The sequence below is a fragment of the Hippoglossus hippoglossus genome, chromosome 2, assembly GCF_009819705.1.
Source record: "Hippoglossus hippoglossus isolate fHipHip1 chromosome 2, fHipHip1.pri, whole genome shotgun sequence".
Lineage (NCBI taxonomy): Eukaryota > Metazoa > Chordata > Actinopteri > Pleuronectiformes > Pleuronectidae > Hippoglossus > Hippoglossus hippoglossus.
The window spans coordinates 10,600,357-10,620,838 of NC_047152.1; the positions used below are offsets into that span (position 1 = coordinate 10,600,357).

Here is a 20,482-nt window from a genome sequence, read left to right on the forward strand (position 1 = left end):
GGTTTACTTAGTTTTAATGTGAGTGTAGAGATATGAGCGTGACTCTGTGACTCTGCAGGAAAAACACAGTGAGAATCTCCCTTCTCCTGAAAAAGGTCCCTTTCTCCTGGTGTCAGCTGCGACATACCAGTGAATACTGAGGCTGTTTAGGTCCGCCACCCCCTCACCCCCCCACCCAGGGTGCCCTGGGGCGGCCGAGCAGGTCCTAAGTACTTAGGGTCCCTCCCCGCGGACCCGCCGCGCTCAGCAGAAAGACCTGCGAGGCTGCGGGGGGGCGACGGAGGGAGGAACCCGGGGAGGGAGTCGGGGGCGTCGGGCCGCTGAGCACCAAACATCAATCTCCCTCGCAAATGACAAACTCACTCTGGGCAAGATGTATGTCATGAGCCACCAAAGCCAGTTAATCAAATCATTAGCGGCACCCAGCAGCTTCCTGTGGCCTAGTTTACAGACGCAGACGGAGAGAGGGACGCACCCCGAGCAGCGGCTCCGCTCGGGGATCCTCTCTGGAAGGAACCGGCCTCGCGACGGGTTGAAAGGCCACAGATTCCTCACTCGCTGGAAATTTGGTTTTCAAATCAGTCGGGATAAGAATAAACCTCGCAACATTAAAATGTAAGCACGTGACGCACAGATTTCCATTTGTCTCTCTGAGCAGCGGAGCGTCTCCTCGCCGAGGTTCAGAGTTCAGAGCGGGAGCTGGAGATCATGTGACCGAGGCTTTAGAATCGCTCCTCAATGGACTCGGACGGAGATCGTTTCCAGGGTCACGAGTGACCTTTGACCCTCGACTCCTTCAAGAGCTCATGAAGAAATCCAGGACAAAGCTGACGCACATCATGTGGGAAAAGCTCCTCAACCATTAACTAACCACACTTTGGATTCATTTATTTATAAAACAGTTCATATTCTGTTCCTGATTGGACGGATGTCAGGAATGTGCGTGACGCTGGGAGCCAATGAGGATCGAGTTGATCTCCGAGCTGTTTCCTGGGCTCGAACTCAAAGAAGAAAGAATTTCTGAAGAGGCAATAACTCTAAATTTAACCAATCCGAGGAAAATCAGATTCCGTGCGAGGCGTGGTGAAAACACGGGGACGCTTTTCTCCTTAATAAAGGGCGACTTCAATCCTCCCAGGTCCAGATTAGAAATTGACACATACATCAATAACCGTCGTCGGATTCTTTTGTGGTTTCCGTGAATTTCTCTCTGATATTTTCGCCCTGAATACGTTCGGTTATTACGGATGGATTTAAAACCATAAAGGTCCCGGAGCCGGTGTAAATCTGAACGCTGAGGCCCGGCCGCCATGAGCAGACAGATGTGGGCTGTCACAGGAAATACAAGCGCTCATTTGAATCTATTAACCGGGCAGCAGCAGCGGCGCCCGGCTCGGCCAGGGGGGGGGGGGGGGAGCGGGGGAGGAACCGGGCGGCACCGAGGCCAATTCTCCGTAAACGACACCGAGTTCGTGTCCAGAAGTCGTCGTGCCAGAGTTTGGTTTTATTCTAAAGTTCCTTCACTTCCAGAAAACAAGCTGGTGTGAGGATGGACGTGTGGAGGGGGAGGCGGCTCCTTCATCACGCCGCCGCCGCCGCCGCAGATAGCGGCGTCTGGAGCACCTGGGTCCATTCTAATTGACTGGGAGCGCGGCGTCTCCGCGTTTTAAACAAAGTGACTCGCACTTGAGCTTCATTATATGCGCACCCCATTTCCATAGGCCTCTGGGAACGGGACCTGGGCCGCTCGCGTTAAACAAATGACCGCTCCATGATAAATGGTTCTATTAGCAATCCAGATTGTTAAACTGTGATATAACAGATCGGAGAGCGGCGCCGGGGCCCATTCGTTTTCCTCCCTGCTGCACACACGCGCGGCTGTAAATAGCCGGTTTTTATGTGTAAATAACATATTAAAACTCGGCATTAGCCGTGTCCTTTGATAGAGAGGAAATTGTTGTAAATAAATAACGCGGGACGGGAATATAAAACAGGGCGGGCGGTGATGGAGGCGGGTGGAGGCTCAGAGGTGGGCATGACTTAGGTGACAGGGAGCGAGCAGCCAACAGTAAACCATGCTCCGACAATAAAAGGTGCGGAGCCGTATATTAGGGTGTTTGGGAATAAGCTCTCAGGTTCAAGGACCTTGTCTCATCTGCCTCCCGCCGCAGCTGCATATTCACTTATCAGGGGCTGGCAACTGGAATAATAATGCATATTACTGCCATAAGTAATTGCTCTGTCTCCACGCCGTGGCAGACGCTCCGGGTTTGTCGCGCTCGCGCTCGCCGCCGATATCTGATTGGTCGGGACGGAAGCGGGTGGCGGCCGTGAATCGCAGCGTCTTGTTTGCTTAAGATTAAAATACGGCGCCGCTCCGCGGAGCTGATAGGGAGGAAGAGTTATGGAGTCACTTTTTTATTTTAGCTACGGGAAGATTATAAAGTCGGCAGCTGATATTGAGAGTGGTCACATGTAAATGTACAAAATAAAAATATACAACAGGGCGTGGAAGTTAAAGTGAGGTTCAGTCTGGGGTCAAAGCAACACGCCGACCAATCAGCTGCCAGGAAATATGCTCCACTTCTGCTCCTGATTTATGATTCAGAATGTAATCTGCTATTTTTATAATGTATAATAATATATTAAAAGTTTTAAAGAGCCGGTTTAGTCACATTCTGCGTTCAGACATTTTTAATCTAACTTTATTACTTTGGTTTCCAAGACAACAAATAGAAACAGAACTCATATCAGCATGAAAAACAAGAAGAGATTTCAGTTTTATCAAATATCCCAACATGATGGTTCTGCCTTTAAACAACATGCATGTTCCCAGTCACATGTTCCCAGTCACTGATGCATCATGGGATTTGCGCTGCTTTGTTCAAATATTGACGAAGGCCGAGTCCAGAAAGTCGCCGGCTCCTCGTGTGAAACCGTCCTACATTGATATTCTCTAATGAACCATTAATGCTCCATTTCTTCATCGTGGCAGGACACCAACTTCTTCATTAAAGAGCCGAGAACTCGCCGCCGAATCAGCCGCTGGATTTCCATTTCAAAAGTGAGCCGTCACTCTGCATCAGTCGCTCGTTCACACCTTTCATGCTGGAGGTCTTTTAACCTCATTACACTGAGCTTTCATCACACGTTCACGCTGACATCATAAAACAAGCGTCCTCCTCCGTCGTTAAATGTGGGTCACGGCGGTTTTTTATTCTGATCTGTAGATTATTTGTTTAACGCTGAGGTGGAATAATCTTCAGGTGGAGACGGAGAAGCTGCTTTTGTAGCATAAAGAACAAGTGAATTGTGGGAAAATTGCATTTCTGTTTGTGCTGCTCACGTTTCTTGAACTGTAAGAATTATTTCTGCAAAATCCTGGATTACATTTCTGCTTATGGCAAGAAAACAGTGGTTTGTAAAACTCAATTTCTACAGAAACACTAAACTTTATGTAGAAAACTCACAAAGAACCTTGAACATCAGATAAACTTGACTCTACAGTAGATTGTTGCGTGAAGTGAAGACTGTGGATTGTGATTCTTCCCTTTGTTCACAATCAAGTGTCAACAGAGCCGAATCTCCCTGTAAACCCAAGTTACCTTCTGGCGAGTGGTGGAGTTTCCATCTCTGCTCGTTCTCCATCAATTAATGAGTGTTTCTTTGTACTGGCAGGCCACCAAGTCCTTCATTAATGTGTAAAAATGTCACTAAATCACACGTTTAATTTCCATTTCAAGGGCAGCCCATCACTCTGCGTCTGTGTCAGCCTGTGAAGCTCCGTGTCGTCCTCCCTCCACCAGCCCGACGGCTCCGAGCCTTTATACTCTGGAGGTAAGAACAAGGTCTTTCGGCCTCATTATGCGGAGCTTTCATCACACGTTGGCTGACATCTTTAAAACATGTCTCCTCTCTTTCTGCCTGTCCCTCCCCGGCGAGAGAGGAAGGCTGCTGCTCTTCATTTAGTTCAACAACACAAACACTGGTTCTCACCTGCCCCGGCCCCCTCTCCTCTTGTCATGTTACCTATTCATCAGCGTTTACCAGCTCAAATGGTGCCACACTCCTCGTCTGTCCTGATCCCTGATAGCGAGGCGCCGCGCATTAACCATGCTCTTTTAAGACCCGGCTCTATCACGGATTCCTGTCAGATTTCTACTGTAAGTCACCTCTGACTGCTGCTCGCACCTTATCAGGCCCGAGGAGCCACGAGCAGCCGCTCCCCTCGTGACACCTTATCTTTGAAATGTATATTTCATCAGTCCTGTCGGCTCCCCCTTTGCCCCGTGGCTCAGCACCTAGGAGACCTGTGCACACGCCTGGACTGCACACACCCGGACACACACACGACACACACCTGGACTGCACACGCCCGGACACACACCCGGACACACACACGACACACACCCGACACACACACCTGACACACGCCCGACACACGCCCGGACACACACCTGACACACGCCAGTCACACGCCCGGACACTTTCCCATCAGCTGCTCTGGAGGAAGTTTTAAAAAGCGCGTTACCTCTCGTCTCCAGCAGGGAAGGCTTCTTCGGGAGGTCTCCGAACCCGCTAACATCCATTTTGTCTTTTTTGTCTCTCGACGCCGAGGTCTCCATGGCCGACGGGTCTGGAGGAGAAGGAACACAGAAGGAGGCGTTAATGGCGAAGGAGTAAAGGGCACTCGGGAGAGGAAGAATCAAATCACCTGTTATTCAGGGTCAATATTCAAAGAATCACATCAGCTTTTAACTTGTGGTCTTCTTCTCCTCCTCAAGTCCTCATGTGACATATGAGGTAGTTTGTGCAGGAGACGGCTTCATGCTACAGTTTCTCCTCTAAGTGAAATTTATAAAAACAAAAAGCTATTAACAGATATTTTCTGTGTCTCAGAGGAAACAGATCTAGTTTCAAAGCTCCGTCCCATCGAGGCTCTGAATTGTTTATCTCTCCTGATTCTGTGATTTTATCCTGAAGCAAACTTGTTGGAGGATTTTGTCTTGAAAGACATCTCGCCGTGGGGGGGGGGGGGGGCTTCCTGTCTTCCCGCGAACCGGCGGCCATTCACGACTCAATTTGCTTTCTGACAGCGCGGCGGCGGGGGTCGGGGGAGGAGGTCCGGGGGTCAAAGGGCACGGGGATGAGGAGGTGGGGGTCTCAGCTCAGTTTATTTGACTATTGACCTTTTCGCCAGCGCCATTCAGACGAGCTTTGTGAATCCAGCCGTCGGAACAATGTGAGTTTATCTTCAAAGCCCAAACTGCTCAAGAGACTTTTCTTCAGGTTCCTCACATTTTCTCTTTAAGACTCGAAACATGTGGGAACCTGATTTTCTCTCAGCGCAGATTTAAAGACGTAGATCTGCTCTGCAGCATCAGGCGCCATGTTTAACCACATCAACATAACGATAATAACCTTTATTCATACGAGCAGGTTTAGAGAATTCATTTTAAAACCATCTCTGTCACATGTTCACCTACACTGGTCATGTGGTGTAAACAGGAAGTAGATTGTCACCGCCGCAGTCGGTTGCTTAGTTACGAATAATGTCCAGAGAAGTTTTTGATGATGTCACGTTGAAGTCAACTTCCTGGGCGCACAAATCGGACGTTAAATATCCAAACTGTTGCCAGTTTTTCAGAATTTCCTGTTTTTGTTTTGAGCATAAAATCGAAAGTCCGATAAAACAGGAAGAGGAAACATGGACGTCTGCATCAATGTTTACCGGAGTTTTCAAAATAAAACGAGGCGAGCAGCGTCTAAAAAACATCTCTGATGGCGTAACCATAGCAACAGATACAATGCTCCCTGCACTCTGACGTTTGATGGTTTAAATACATTCAGGTGATAATAATTCTTTAGTTTTTTAATTTATTTAGTATTTCTAAATTCATTCTTATGTATTTATCACATGTTCACGTGTAGAGTTTTAATTCTAAGAGCTTCACTCTAATGTTGGACTTGAAACCGGCGGCTGCACCGATCCCTGAGGTTCTTCAGGAAGCTGCTGGTTTCAGGCCGGACCCTGGTAAACACACAACTCAGCCAGGTCACCCCCCCCCACAGACCCACTTCACTGCGTCTGTAACAAAGCCTGTGACTGACAGCTCGGCCTGGTGTCTTTATAGCTGCGGACGAATCAGGGCAACAGGTGTGAGGGGCCGGGAGTGAAGCCTCATGGGAAGCCCCCCCACACACGGTGGAGGTGATATACGAGGCACATAATGGTGGTCTTTCACGCCTGCACTCCTCTGATCTGTCCTCACAAATCATCATTAGTCAGCTTGAACATTTGCCGTTCGCACGTTTAGCCGCTCGGTGATCGGTGTTCGGTGTTCGGTGTTTGTTCTGCGGCCGCAGGTTTGACAACACTCGTCTGTTTCCACGAGGAGCCGGAGAGGAACGTGGAGTTTCATGGAGAACAAGGAAACTTCTCAATAAGAATAATTATCCAATAATATCTGTGTACTTTATACTGTTGCTGTCATTTCCTGCTCCTGAAAGTTACAAACAGAAACTCAGTGTTTAAACTTTAAAGACATAATAATGTAGTAATAATAATACATTTTATTTCTATAGCGAGATTCACAAGATGCTTCACAAAATATATTATAGGATCAAAGTTAGCAAATCATAGAAAAGCCAGACTCAAAATAAAAGAACATTAAAAACAATAAAATGGGATGTAATTATTGATTTTAATTGATTTTTATAATATAGATAATACTTGTGTTTTGTCCCATAATAATGATGTAGAATTAATACAATTAAATGTTTAATTATGACTTGTAACTCCTATTTGAATGTGTGATTATATATATTTTATATTTATACTTTATCAGCTTTTTAAACTCTTTTTAAACAGAGTAATGTTAAAGTGTTAATAACACATAAGAGGTGATATTATTGTGATGAAGATGATAGATATAGTGCAGAGGACGTGGATGCAGGCGAGTGTCTCTCTCTTTAAGTGAATTGACTCAGAAGCAGCAAGTCAATAGCTCAGTTAGTGTAATTAAGCGTCTCCTCCCACTCCGGCCCGGCGGCTCCTTTCAGGGGCCTCACAATGATTCATTTGAGTATAATGGTCGACAAAGACTTCCTTACAATAAGGTTATTTAAGGGAACTACTTCAGAGCTGAGACCCCCCCCTCCTCCTCTCATCCCCCCCCCCCCCCCCCCCCCCCCCCCAGCTTTCTGTTGAGTCATTGTTCTGTGTTGATTCTGTCGAGTCATCCCCCGCTCACTTTAAACCACTCGGAGAGAAACATGGACTCTGGTGTTTGTTCAGGAAACACAGTTTAGTTTCCTCCCGTTTCTCTGAATAATTTAATACGTGAACTCAATTTAAAGCTTTGTTGTAAATGTTTAGTTTTGTTTCTGGAGTCGTTTTAGATTCACCTCCTCTGTTCTTTTAAATAAAGTCCTGTTTCTCTGCAGGGCGGCTGCGGACGCTGACTTCACCGGGGGAAAGCACCAGAAATATCCACGTAAGTTCCTGACACGCTGTAAATGAACCGTACGTTATTCCTTTAGAGGGCCGCGACTCGCAGGAATCAAACGGCGAGCGGCGAGAGGGTTTCCCCCCCGCGTCAGGAGAACAAATGGCTCCTCCTCGTAGGTGTCAGGGCTCACAGGGGCGCCGTTTGGCTCATCACCGGATATTACCGGCAGCCACTGTCCCGCTGAATTATTGGAGCCGCTCTTGTCAAGCAAACAAACGACCGTGTCTGGACTCAAAAGGTCACAGCGCAGTGAAATCACAGTCAATTCCTCGCCGCGCCGCCGCTTTCCAAGGGCCACTTGCTGGAATTTATGGTCGGGCCCTGCACCTATTCTCCTTTTGAATAATAGCTATCCCGTAAAAGAAGCCCGGGTCGGTTGCGAGTCGAAAATAGAATGCGGCCTGGACCGAGCGGGGGGGTTGTTTATTGTGCGAGCGGCGAATGCACAAATAGAGGCTAACAGTGACATTTGAATTTATTTATTCGACTTCCAGAGACTTGTTCCTCTTAACTTCAGGGGAAGAGGCAGCGAGAACCCAAATCTACCGACTGAAGATAAAAACAGAAAGAGAGAGAGAGGACGCTTCCCCACGAGGGACAAAGTGATGAAGACGAAGAGTCTGTCCTCGTCTTCTATTCCTTTTGTCTTTTAAATGATAACAAACAGAGTTAAAGTTCAGTTTCTATCCTTCACTCTCTCTGGGCCTGGATGTTCAATATCCTGTGGCTGATCTCACACAACAGCAACCAGATGTGGCGGCGGAGTTCACAGGAGGATCCGGTTTGACCCGGACGGAGGACGCCTCCCACCTGAGCGCCGCACAGAGCCCGACCCTCTGCTCCTCTTCGTGCAGCAGCAGCACTTACAGGTGAGATGATTTCTCCCTGAACCAACAGACACGTGCAGCTCTGGAAAACTCAGAGGAACAATGACTCGGACGTTTGTTCTCACACACAGAACCTGCAGAACACGCCAGGAACACGCCAGGAACACGTCAGGAACACGTCAGACCTCAGTTCACGTCTGAAAACAGCTTTTGTCGATTAATCGAACGGCTGAAAATGTCAAACTTAGAGATGTACATTTAATATTTAAACGTTCATGGTTTGAAATGACCGAAAGAGAAATGTTCCATTTAAATTAAATTCCCACTGAGAATAATGTCTGCCTCAGCCGGTCTGACCCGTCACCTTCAGCCGCAGCAGACGTGATTTAAACCTGTGAGGTCGCGGGTTTGATTCCTGCAGTCAAAAGCCTAAAACGTGATCCCTGTTCTTGCTGCAGTTGTCTGCCCTCTTCACCACGTGTCCCTCCTCCTCCTCCTCCTCCTCCTCCTCCAGCTCTGCATGCTGGCGGCGTGAAGTCCACGCTGACCGCCGAGGCCCAGCGACCACTTTGATCCCTGACCCCTCGGCCAAATGCTCCAGCTACGGCGCGGCCACTCGCTGTTTTACAGCTGCAGTTTGGAGCCGACGACTTCCTGCTGACGGATCCTTTAATTCCTCGACACCCACAGTGAGTCCTGTTTGTCCCTTTACTCTGTTCTCCCTGCAAACAGCTACAGAACGACCACGGCCTCTTGAATTAGTCCTCATTTAATTCATTATACTTTTCATTAAACAGTTCTCGTGCTGCAGGAAACAGCGTCAGGTTAACTTTTAAAAACATTTCAGTAAAAGGATTTAAAGAAATGATTCGTTCAGAGCTGAGGCCTCTGGTGTGAAATATAGATTTTTACAATAAGTTTCATCTTGATGTCCAGGAAACTACGAAATGAAACGTCAGACGTGTGAACATTGACTTTTCACCGTGTTTAGAACGAGCTTTAAGTTTCTCTGTTTATTTACCGTGACACAAAACAACACTGATTCACAGTTTAGGAGTTTTCTGAGTGTTTCGAGGTGAAATCAGCTTCATGTCATCACGTCTACAGTGAAGCGTTCAGGGAAACTCCCTGCTGCTCGGAGGCACGGCTGTAGTGTGTGTGTGTGTGTGTGTGCATGTGTGTGTGTGTGCGTGTGTGTGTGTGTGTGTGTGTGTGTGCGCCTTCAGGGCAAATTCATGACGTGTGTGAACACCTGCAGACAAAAATACTTTGAGTAGAATTTGAATTACACACATCCTGTACTACACTACGACAATATACTACATCAGTGTTTCCCCTCATAGTTCATCCAATCAGCCGTGGTAGTGAGCGTGCACGTGCACACGCATGAGTGTCGCTCTCACGTGCAACAGCTTGTGAGTGACAGGTTCACAGACGACAGAGTGAGAGAGAACTGCACTGAACCTGCAGCTGAAACTTAAGACTGTCGGCGTGGACGGTAAAAACCTAATGGAGGACAGCGTGAGCGTGCACGTGGTCGTGCACACAGCTAAACAATGACTCTGTTGTTTTTATGAGAAGTGTCAGAAATGTTTTGGTTGATTGTGAAACTGCAGTGAGATGAATTACAAGATGACGGCTGCTGCAGTGGAGATAATTAATGAAACTCTGCTGCATTAATATCTGTATTTAAATCTTAATATTAAATCTACGTGATAAAGATCGAAGATTATTACAGAATAAACACAAGTGACAGGATTTAAATCTGTGACTGATGAGAGGGAACTTTACTCATAAAGAGATGAACTCAGACTCCAGCTTCTCAAGGTCTTTACTGTACTTTACTGTACTTTACTGTTGTACTTTTACTTCATGTGTGAGTAGTTGTATTACATCAAGAACGTGAACACATCAGTAAAAAGAACCTGACGTTATATTATAAATAAACTTTAACTTCAGATTCCCTGTGAGTAAATAAAGTTCAGAGGAAGTTTTGACTTTGGGAGCTCGGTGAGTTTTCTACGTGTCGGCCCTCAGCTGTCAAACTGCATCAGGGGCCACAGGCTCCTGGGATCAGAGCTAATATCCAGTGACATGGTGGAAACCTGCAGGGGCCCCGTCACTAACAGCGTGTCACAGGCCCTCCGGGGGGGGCGGGGGGCCCCGGGATGGAGCCTGTCCCCGGCCCCTGACGGGTACCCTCCCTTCCTGGAGGGAGGGAAGAAGAAGAAGAAGAGGCGAGGGGGCCTCCGGGGGCCAAACGCATTCCTCCTGACCTCCAGGTCTGATTGAGCTCACGGAAAGACGGGGTCGGAGGTGGGGGGGGGGGGGATTGATTGCTAAAGAATACCACATGGCCCCGCAGGGACGCCACATGCTAAAGGGTTCTGTGCACGGACAAAAAAGAGCAACAGAGCTGTTTTCCCGTTTGTGGCGGCGGACGGTTGATGCGTCTGCGGCCTGGCGGCTTCCACGGCGAGGAAACGACCGAGGCTCTTCATCAAGGAGCAGCCAGGCAGCGCCGGCGCCGCGTGAGGCGGGCGAGGAACACGAGGACGCCATCAGACGAGGAGCTCAGCGGCCTGTGATGACCAAACACAGCCGAGAGACCAGAGGCGCGGTGCTGCAGTGAAAAGCTTCTCCCAGATCTGGGATCATTCGCTTTCACATCGTGTCAAAGTGTCATCGCCGGCGTCTCTGTGCACAGCGAGGGGCCCCCGTCACATCCTCACACACACACAGACACACACACAGACTCACACAGACACACACAGACTCACACGCTCACGCACTCGGCTGTCAGGCCTGAACGTGGCGTGGCTGCCGTCCCTTCAGGAGTTAATTAACAGATGCATCAAAGCCGATGAGCTCTGTGTACACAGCGGAGAGGAAGAGCCACGGGCCCCCGGTGGCCCCCGGACCTTTGATTTGTCCTGTGTGTGTGTTGCATTAAACACGGCTCTGTTTTCATCATGTGTAATTGCCGCTGCCTGGTCGCTGCTTCCCCCCGTCAGAGGAAGTTTGTGGTTTGGAAAGTGACCAGAGTTCGTTTCTCTCTGATTTCATGTAACGTTTGTGTCGGAACCTTCTGATCCTGGTTTGAACTCCTGATCCACAGAGAACATCTGGAACAGCTGCCAGACACTGAGGGTTTATTTTAAATTCATTACGTCAATCAACTGTCAGATTCAGATTTTTCCTGATGGATAAATAGAAACTTCTCCTCTTTTCATTAAAGCATCTTATTCCTTATTCTGTTTAATTCTCTGGTTCTGGTTTGATTCTATTTCCTCTCGGACGTTTATTCAACAAATTATTCATCCAGACTAATTCATATAAAGATCTTTATCAGGTATATTTAACGGATTAAACCTAAAAACACACAAATTCATGAGTCAATATTTAAAATACGTTTCACTGATAAAATGGAAGTTTGAGTTTGAGTTTGAAACCTGCAGATATTTATAAGATATAAATATTCACATCAAGGAGAATAAACCTGAACACATGAATTAACCAGTTCAGTAATAAGTGGATTAATGCGATGAACTGTTTCTTTCCTGTTATTCATCTGAACTCGGAGTCGGATGTAAACTTTAATTCACCGGAGTCTGATGCACTGTGAGAACTCTTAGTGTGAAAAGCTCCTGGTTCTGCAGGATCCTCTGTGGAACCCTGAAGCCTCTCTTCTCAGCTAGCCCACCAGGAACAACGGCCCCGGGGCCACACGGAGTAATTGGTGTGGACTTGTTGTTTTGTGGGATAAGAGACTTTTGAGTCCTCACAGCAGGACGTCCCACTCACTTCACATTCACACGTAGGGCGCCCTGCGAGCTGCTGCACCTCCTTTCTCCTCCCGGCCCGTCACGTGCACGCTGCAGATGATTCTCCGCTGCGGTCGTTAAACCTGCGGATCATTAACGGACCGGGAGCCACCGGGACGTGGGGGGGGGTACGGGGGGGTTGTGTGTGAGAGATGACAGCCAGGGAGGAAGGCCGGCCGCTCGGCTCAGGATGAAAGTGACATCCCCATCACAGGTTCTGTGGAAGCCCCCATGTCATGGTGAATAATGTGAGGGGCCCCATTATTCCCTCACATCCCCCCCCCCCCCCCCCCCCTGCTCCCTGACTGCTGGAACTCTTCATTCTGCACAATGGCAAATGCACTAAAAGTTTTTTTCTGATGCAAATGAATGCAAGCGGCCTTTCACTATTAAAGCTGCTCCTCGGACCGAGAGGGACGTGAGGAGGCTTCGTTCCATTTACACAAAATAACAGATTCAACTCTTTAATTCATCAAGAATTAGTTCTAACGTTTTTCTTTGAGAGGAAATAAAACTAAACTTGTTTATTCCTGCTTCTTTTAAAGGAGATTAAAATAAAGGAAATTAAACTTTTAAATCCTGCAAACATCTTCGTTATTTAGGATAAAACCAAAGTTCCTCTTCGTCTCAGCTGCAGAGTTTCAAACGGGTTGGAATCAAAGAGAAGAAACGTTTCTTTACGTCAACACCGAGTTTCTGAACCGGAGATCATCTTAAATATCAGGTTGCAAATTCCTGAGATTCCAGCATCGGTGTGAAAGTCCCAGGAGCTGAAGGAGCTGTGGTTTGTTCTCGATCAGGAGACCCAGGAGTAAGGAACCACATACATCTGAGGAGGACGTGGGGAGATTCAACGAGCAAGTGATGTTTCTAATTGTAAAGAGAATAAAGTCTGAAGTGAAACGGGAGGAGCACCGACCCGCCGCAGCTCGGACTCGATCATTAACAGAGTTTATAACAGTTTGTGGAGCACATGGTTCAACTCACCCGAGCGTCCTCCGCGTCCTGAGCGGCTCCTCTTCCTCCTCCTCCTCTTCGTCAGGCGGACCGGGCTTCTCTTCTGTCAGAGGAGAGGAAGAGCATCAGATCCCTCACAGGAAAGTGGAAGAAGAAGAAGAAGAAGAAAGAAAACCATCAAATCCCGTCCGCGGCGCTCGGAGCGCAGCGCGTCAACTTTACACACGTATTCCAGAAAGAGACACGCGTGCGTGCGTGCGTGCGTGCTGAGCGCGGGCACGACAAACTCCACGAGGAGGGAAAGTTTCTCTCGTGAACCCGCGACACGCGCCCGAGGAAAAGACGCACGAAGGTCCCGAGAAGTTAGAGGAGGAGAAGAAGAAGATGAGGATCAGTCCACTCCTCCTTCTCTCTCTCTCTTTCTGGTTCTCTCTCTAACTCTAACTCTCTCTCTCTCTCTCTCTCTCTCTCTCTCTCTTTCTGGTTCTCTCTCTCTAACTCTCTCTCTCTCTCTCTCTCTCTGTCTCTCTGTCTCTGTCTCTCTCTCTCTCTCTGTCTCTCTCCCTCTCTCTCTCTCTCTGTCTCTCTCTCTCTCTCTCTCTGTCTCTCTCTCTCTCTGTCTCTCTCTCTCTCTCTCTCTCTCTCTCTCTCTCTCTCTCTGTCTCTCTCTCTCTGTCTCTCTCCCTCTCTCTCTCTCTCTCTCTCTCTCTCTCTCTCTCTCTCTCTCTCTCTCTCTCTCTCTCTCTCTGTTCTTCTGTGTGTGTGTGTGTGTGTCTCTCTCCCCCCCCCCTCTTCTTCCTCCTCACTCTCTCTCTCTCTCTGTGTGTGTGTGTGTCTCTCTCTCCCCCTCTTTCTCCAGTTCCTCTCTCCCTCCTCTTCTTCATCCTCTTCTTCCTTCTCCTCACTCTCTCTCTCTCTCCTCCTCCTCTTCATCTTCTTCCTCCTCTCTCTCTCTCTCTCTCTCTCTCACTCTTTCTCTCTCTCTCTCCTCCTCCTCTTCATCTTCCTCACTCTCTCTCTCTCTCTATCTCTTCTTCCTCTCTCTCTCTCTCTAACTCTAACTCTCTCTCTCTCTCTCTCTGTTCTTCTGTGTGTGTGTGTGTCTCTCTCTCTCTGTTGTGTGTGTGTGTCTCTCTCTCTCTGTTGTGTGTGTGTGTCTCTCTCTCTCTCTCCCTCTCTCTCTCTTTCTGGTTCTCTCTCTCTCTCTCTAACTCTCTCTGTCTCTCTCTCTCTCTCTCTCTCTCTCTCTTTCTGGTTCTCTAACTCTAACTCTCTCTCTCTCTTCTCCTGTGTGTGTGTGTGTCTCTCTCTCTCCCTCTCTCTCTGTTCTTCTGTGTGTGTGTGTGTCTCTCTCTCCCCCTCTTTCTCCAGTTCCTCTCTCCCTCCTCTTCTTCATCCTCTTCTTCCTTCTCCTCTCTCTCTCTCTCTCTCTCTCTCTCTCTCTCTCTCTCTCTCTCTATCTCTTCTTCATCCTCTTCTTCCTCCTCTCTCTCTCTCTCTCCTCCTCCTCTTCATCTTCTTCCTCCACTCTCTCTTCTCTTCTTCCTCACTCTCTCTCTCTCTCTCTATCTCTTCTTCCTCACTCTCTCTCACTCTTTCTCTCTCTCTCTCTCTTTCTCTCTCTCTCCTCCTCCTCTTCCTCCTCTCAAACCGTTCCCATCATTAAAACCACATGTATGTCAATCTACAGCAGAATATCACGTCCACACAGTTGATCAATAACCTCGTATTGATTATTGATCATAAAATCTGTTGAATAATCATCTTGGGTGTAAATGTTGAATCGTGTGAATTATCGGTTGTTGGAAATAATTTATTTTCCTTTATCTCAGATTTGTTTTATTGTTTTCCTCTTTTTACAATAACAGCTGATTAAATAATTTGCTCTCGTTGTGTTAAATCCAGTTTTAATGGATCTGAATTATTGATATTCATTCAGTAATTGGCTGATTAATTCCTCCTGATTCGTTTAGAACTTTATTTTGATTGTTTCCAGTTTGATATTTGAGATTCATTCACTTTTTATTGCATGAATTAAATAATGTGTGAGAAATGTTTCATAATCACTGCTTTCAGAGATTTAAATTAAAGATAATGAATCATAAATTCAACTCATGTAGAAGTTAATTAGAATAAAGTTATAATAATATTATTTTGTTTTAAACCTAAATTTAAGTCACATCAATATAACTCATGTATTTATATAATTATAATAAACATATGTAACAAAGTTTAATTACAGGTAAATAATAATTAAACTGTCCTGAGCTTCACGTGCACGTTCATCATCTGGTTTAAATCTCGTCTCATTTCCAATTGAACACTGACATCTAGTGGCAGCTTCAGTCCACTGCATGTGGACGTCCTGACAGACAGAAAAGAGATGAGGTACAGAAGTTGTGTAGCTGATTTAATGTTGTGTGAATGTGTTTAGATATTGTGTAGCTGTTGTGTTGACTTCTCTGATCATTGACAGCCTCACAAACTTCAGTTATTTACCTGTTACTTGTGGAGACACTTTTTGTTGAGGTGTTTAATGTCCGACCCATCGTTCGCTCTCATATCGTTATTATCATATAAACAGAAACAGAAATATATGTTGATGTCAATACTTTCTAAAAGGTTTTATAACAAGAAAAGATTTAAGAAGATATTTAAAAAGAAGCAGTGAATTTAAATGTATTTATTCAGAACATCAGCTTTAATATTTTGTTGAGTTAAAATGTTCACATACAAGAAAAACAACTACAACGTGTTCTAATCTATATTCATCAATATAAACCTTTTATATTAACATTTAGTTTTAATGAATAAATTAAAAAACACAGCTGCAGCTGCTTTAAATACATTTAAATATGTATTTGTATTTCATCATCTGCAGCTGTAGACTTTAATTTGCATGTTTTCCTCAGTGGCTGAACGAACCTGTTCAAACAGGAAAGAGCTTCACTTGTTTCAGGTGGTGAAGCAAAGTGATCCACTAGCGCCACCTGCTGGTGTGAGGGGGGAGTCTCCTCTCACCAGAAACACTTCAGTTTGATTAAAATAAGTTTTCTGATGAATTCACTCAGAGTCTCAGATGTTGCTTCAGAGTCTGAAGCTGCTGAGACGTGTTAACGAGTCGTTTCTTGAAGAAGAGATAAAGAAGAATTTAAAGATAAGGAACAAGTCTAAAGTTTTCATTTCCTTATCAATCTCTTATTCATCTTATAGTCTTTATGTGCAGATTGTTGCACTTCCACTAATTCAAAATAAACTCATATCAAATCAAATCAACATTCAATAAATGTTTTCATTCTCCTTTACATTCTGAAATCATTTTTTAAACTTAAAGTCCTACTTTCTGGTTTGTCTTCTGACAAACAGAACGTGAATCATCTGTTCGCAGATACAATCTGTGAACCTGAATCTTCAGAGGGAATAAAGAACGTGCAGCAGCTGAAAGCAGAAACGGACCATCTGCAGCCGGGTCATCGACTTTATCAGCGTCAACAATGAAACAAGTGAAATTAAATGAAAATAAAAGACGTAACTTCTATTAGAACTCGTAGAAAACGATGGTATCACCGGTGTCGCCGACATGTGGAAATAATTTCAGCCCCGAGCAATAATAATATTGAATATCTTTTAAAACTGTTGCGTGAGAACAGCTTCCCTCATCTCGCCATCTGACACTGATGACTTCCACAGAGCTGCGTCTGTATCTGTCCCCACTGTGGGAACGAGAGGGGAGTCTGTCTTATTAAGACTTTAACTGCGTCAGAGACAAAGTCCTCAGCTTCAGGTGCAGGAGATCTTCTGTTTCTCATCCTCCAAAGCTTTTCTGACGGGAAACTGCTTCTCAAAGCCTGAGACCGACGCTGAAACGTCACGTTGGAATCAGACAAAACAAGAAAACTCACTTTTTAAATCAGCAAATTATATAAATAATGATCAGAAACAATGAGAAATGAAAGAAAGAGACAATGAATACATAAATAGAATAACACACAAACTTAAATCAATATAATTAAACATTTTATGATACAGACTAATGAAAATAATAAAGAACAATACATAATATTAGAAATCAAATCATAAACACTAAAATAATGAACTCAGATTAATTAAGATTAATTAGAAATACAAATAAAATACACTCATTCTAATCCAAATAAAAATCGTTATCTTTAACACTCTGGAATAAACTGAGGGGGAAAATAACTGAAGTACGTCAGAGTCTAAACACACAAAATAAAGAAGAAGATATGAGCTTGTGTTTTGTGTACTCGTGGTAGTACTCTTAGTTGTGGTAGTACTCTTAGTTGTGGTTGTACCCGTGGTTGTACTCGTGGTTGTACTTGTACCTCGAGTGGGTGTGTTTCAGGATGTGATGGGTTTTCCGAGCCGCTCCACATCTGTGCCACCTCAGCTGTGACTCATCTGCTTTGGTCTTCAGCGAGTCGGCCTCAGAAAACACATGTGGGACGACCCCCGACCTTTAATATCCGCTGAGTTTATTTGCTGCGTCCCCCCCGACCTCCCTCTCCGCCCCGGCTCCGTATTAAATCAGATATGCTCCACCTCCTACCTAATCCCCACTGACCCCAGGTCCTCCTGCGTCTCTGTGCAGCGGCAGAGTCATGTTCACCCTCTGGTCAGAGAAGAGGAGACGAAGAAGAGACTACAGGTTCTCTGAGGTTCTATAGATCTACTCTGAGGTTCTGCAGATCTACTCTGAGGTTCTATAGATCTACTCTGAGGTTCTGCAGATCTACTCTGAGGTTCTATAGATCTACTCTGAGGTTCTGTAGATCTACTCTGAGGTTCTATAGATCTACTCTGAGGTTCTATAGATCTACTCTGAGGTTCTGTAGATCTACTCTGAGGTTCTATAGATCTACTCTGAGGTTCTGTAGATCTACTCTGAGGTTCTGTCTAGAATCAAACCTCAACCTTTCTGAGGAAATCCTCAGAGACACTTTAACTTTTTAATATCCTTGAATAAACGTCTGTAATTAGATCTTTTCATGTGGTAAAGTTTTATTCATTTGGTCACAAACACCTTCAGCCCTTCATCGTTCTTCATGAAGTGAAACTAACAAGTTTTAAACATCACATAGAACCTGTGGCTCTTTCTCAATTAACAATAGATGAGTGTTTGTTTCTCCATTAACCTGCAGGAGACTCGAATCCCTGTCGTCCACCTCCGTCCTGCATTCATCCAAACCAGCCGCTCTGCAGGGCGCCGCGTGTGTGTCTGTGTCTCTGTGTGTGTGTGTGTCTCTGTGTGTGTGCGCTCGCTGGCTGCGGGCCAACAGAAGTCAGTCTTTTAGAAACAGCCTGTGTCCTCTGGGACAATGAGTTGGACCGAGTGTCCCTCAGTCTGAAGGAGCTGATGACACAGATTCATTCAGTCGCAGCAGGTCCGAGGACGATGGTCACGAACACGTCTGAGTCGCTCACACACAAACATCTCGTCTCAGAGTTTCTACTGAACTCTCAGGACTTCTGCTCCTTCCTGAATAACACAGAGAATGAAAGTTGATTTATTTCTGCGTTAGAACTTGAAGCTTCTTTACACCTTGATTATATTCATTTTATTCTTTAAAGCAGCTTTATATCACTGATCAACAGTAACAGCGCCCCCTGCAGCCACACCTGCTCATTATTCTGTTTCGCTCCATGTCTGAGCGATGACGTGGTTTTCATGGATCTTTATCTGCTCCGGCGTCTTATCACCGCAGATCTCCTCGTGTTTCCAAGTTGACGTCTTCGTCCTCTACGTGTACGGCTCCTCGTCTTCTTCCAGTTCCACGTCCGTCTCGTGTTAGAAACCTCGTCAACACGTCCACTCGCTCACTGGGAAGCTTCCAGACGTGCTCCTGCTGTTTCTCACATGCAGAACCAGAAGTTAAATACATGAACTCAGGATCATGTTTGCATTTAAAGAACCGTGACGACGAGACGGTCACAAATTCAAATGGCTGAAGTCTGCGAGGAGCCGGGGGCCTTTGTGTTTGTGCTTCATTCCTTCATTCTTTGTCTGAGCCTCGTCCTGCTGCTCCGTGATCCGACAGTCTGAAGACAAGAGGTCAATTAGAGGAGCGGCTCCGCCCCCTTCTTCTTCTTACTGTTATTGTCTGTGGACGTTTCCTCCTCTCGTCCGTCTCCTCACTTTGAAAAGGTCCAACGTGCTCAACGCTTCACCGAGGATCTGCAGACGTTTAACAAGCGATGAAGTCACTTCCTTCAAGACGTTATTAAAAAGTCTAAAGTTACAAAGCTCTGAAACTCCTTCTCCTCCTCAGGCTGGAGAGAAGTTCACTGCTCAACTGGTTCTTCATCTTTTCTGTGATTCACTTGTGAGTCGTTCTTATAGAAACACTGTTATTGTTTAGAATTATTAATGAACCGATCAATTCCTCCTTCGATGTATCTGCTGCTCGTCCAGAAACAGTCTGAAATCGTCCATGTGCTGAGTAACATTCTGACGATTTGACATTTTAACGATGTTAATCACTAAGTGTGAGTCTGATAAACAGCATTTAGCTGAGAGGAGGTTTGTGTTCTAGTAGATTTCTCCCGTCCTCCCGGTGGTAACGTCCCGGCACTGCGGCCTCCGGCCTCACACATGATCCTGCTCAAGTGTCCTCGAGTTCGACCCGACCTGCTCGGATTGTTCTGTTCGAGAGCGTCGGCCGCATGCAACGCTTAAATCATGTAAATTCCCGTTTGGCTCTGGGGGAACACGAAGACGTGGCTCTGTGCACAAAGCGCCGGCTCCAACGGCCCCTGAGCCGATTGGCAGATAAGTCTCTTTGTGGCTGGCAGCGCCGCAGATGTGTGTTTAGCTCCGTCCGTTCTCATGTCTGACATCGTGTATGGAAGCACTTGTCTCAGCCGACTGGACGCACGTGGCCCTCTTCAAAACCCGGTGACACGCCAACAATGCATGTCAGCGCCGCCGCCGAGGACACGCTGAGCCAAGCCGAGGGAAAGTCACACTCAAGTGATCTGAGAGGAGATGAATGTCAAGTGCAGAGTGGGGTCCCCTCGTGGAGGTCCCGTCACATCTGACCAGGCCGGGGCCCCGTTCTCACAGGGGCCCGTTCGCCTTGCTGCTCCGAAGATTAGTTTCATGTTTAATATGTAAAATACAAAGCTTCATTACAGGAACTAAACTTTCTCAAAAACCGTTTAACTCCAACTTGTTTTAATATATAAGTTTGAGAAGTTTGTTTCCCCTCAGATATAAAATATTTCTTCCATCTGTCGAGTCAACAACTTTCTAACCTCGGAGAATAAATCCTGTAAATCTGATGCCTTCTGAAATGATTCAACCAGACGAGACAAATATGAGAATTCTAAATCTTAAAAACTA

At 46.1% G+C, this 20,482-nt stretch overlaps 1 protein-coding gene and 1 long non-coding RNA gene across 5 annotated transcripts in view; one reads left to right on the plus strand and one right to left on the minus strand.

Annotated features, from left to right (window-relative positions):
- LOC117777991 (zinc finger protein GLI2-like) overlaps window positions 1–13,250 on the minus strand; it is a 51,425-nt gene extending 38,175 nt beyond the window's left edge. For all 4 annotated transcript variants that reach the window (XM_034613162.1, XM_034613133.1, XM_034613154.1 and 1 more), the window contains exons 1-2: window positions 13,150–13,250; window positions 4,532–4,636 (exon numbers count right to left, since the gene is read on the minus strand). In XM_034613162.1, the coding sequence (XP_034469053.1) occupies window positions 4,532–4,625 (94 nt within the window). In that variant the 5' untranslated portion in view covers window positions 4,626–4,636; window positions 13,150–13,250. The remainder of the gene's footprint in view (window positions 1–4,531; window positions 4,637–13,149) is intronic.
- Window positions 1–16,559, plus strand: part of LOC117778006 — a 66,538-nt gene extending 49,979 nt beyond the window's left edge. The window contains exon 4 of the long non-coding RNA XR_004616714.1: window positions 16,486–16,559. This is a non-coding gene — a long non-coding RNA (uncharacterized LOC117778006). The remainder of the gene's footprint in view (window positions 1–16,485) is intronic.
- Window positions 16,560–20,482: the final 3,923 nt, after the last annotated feature.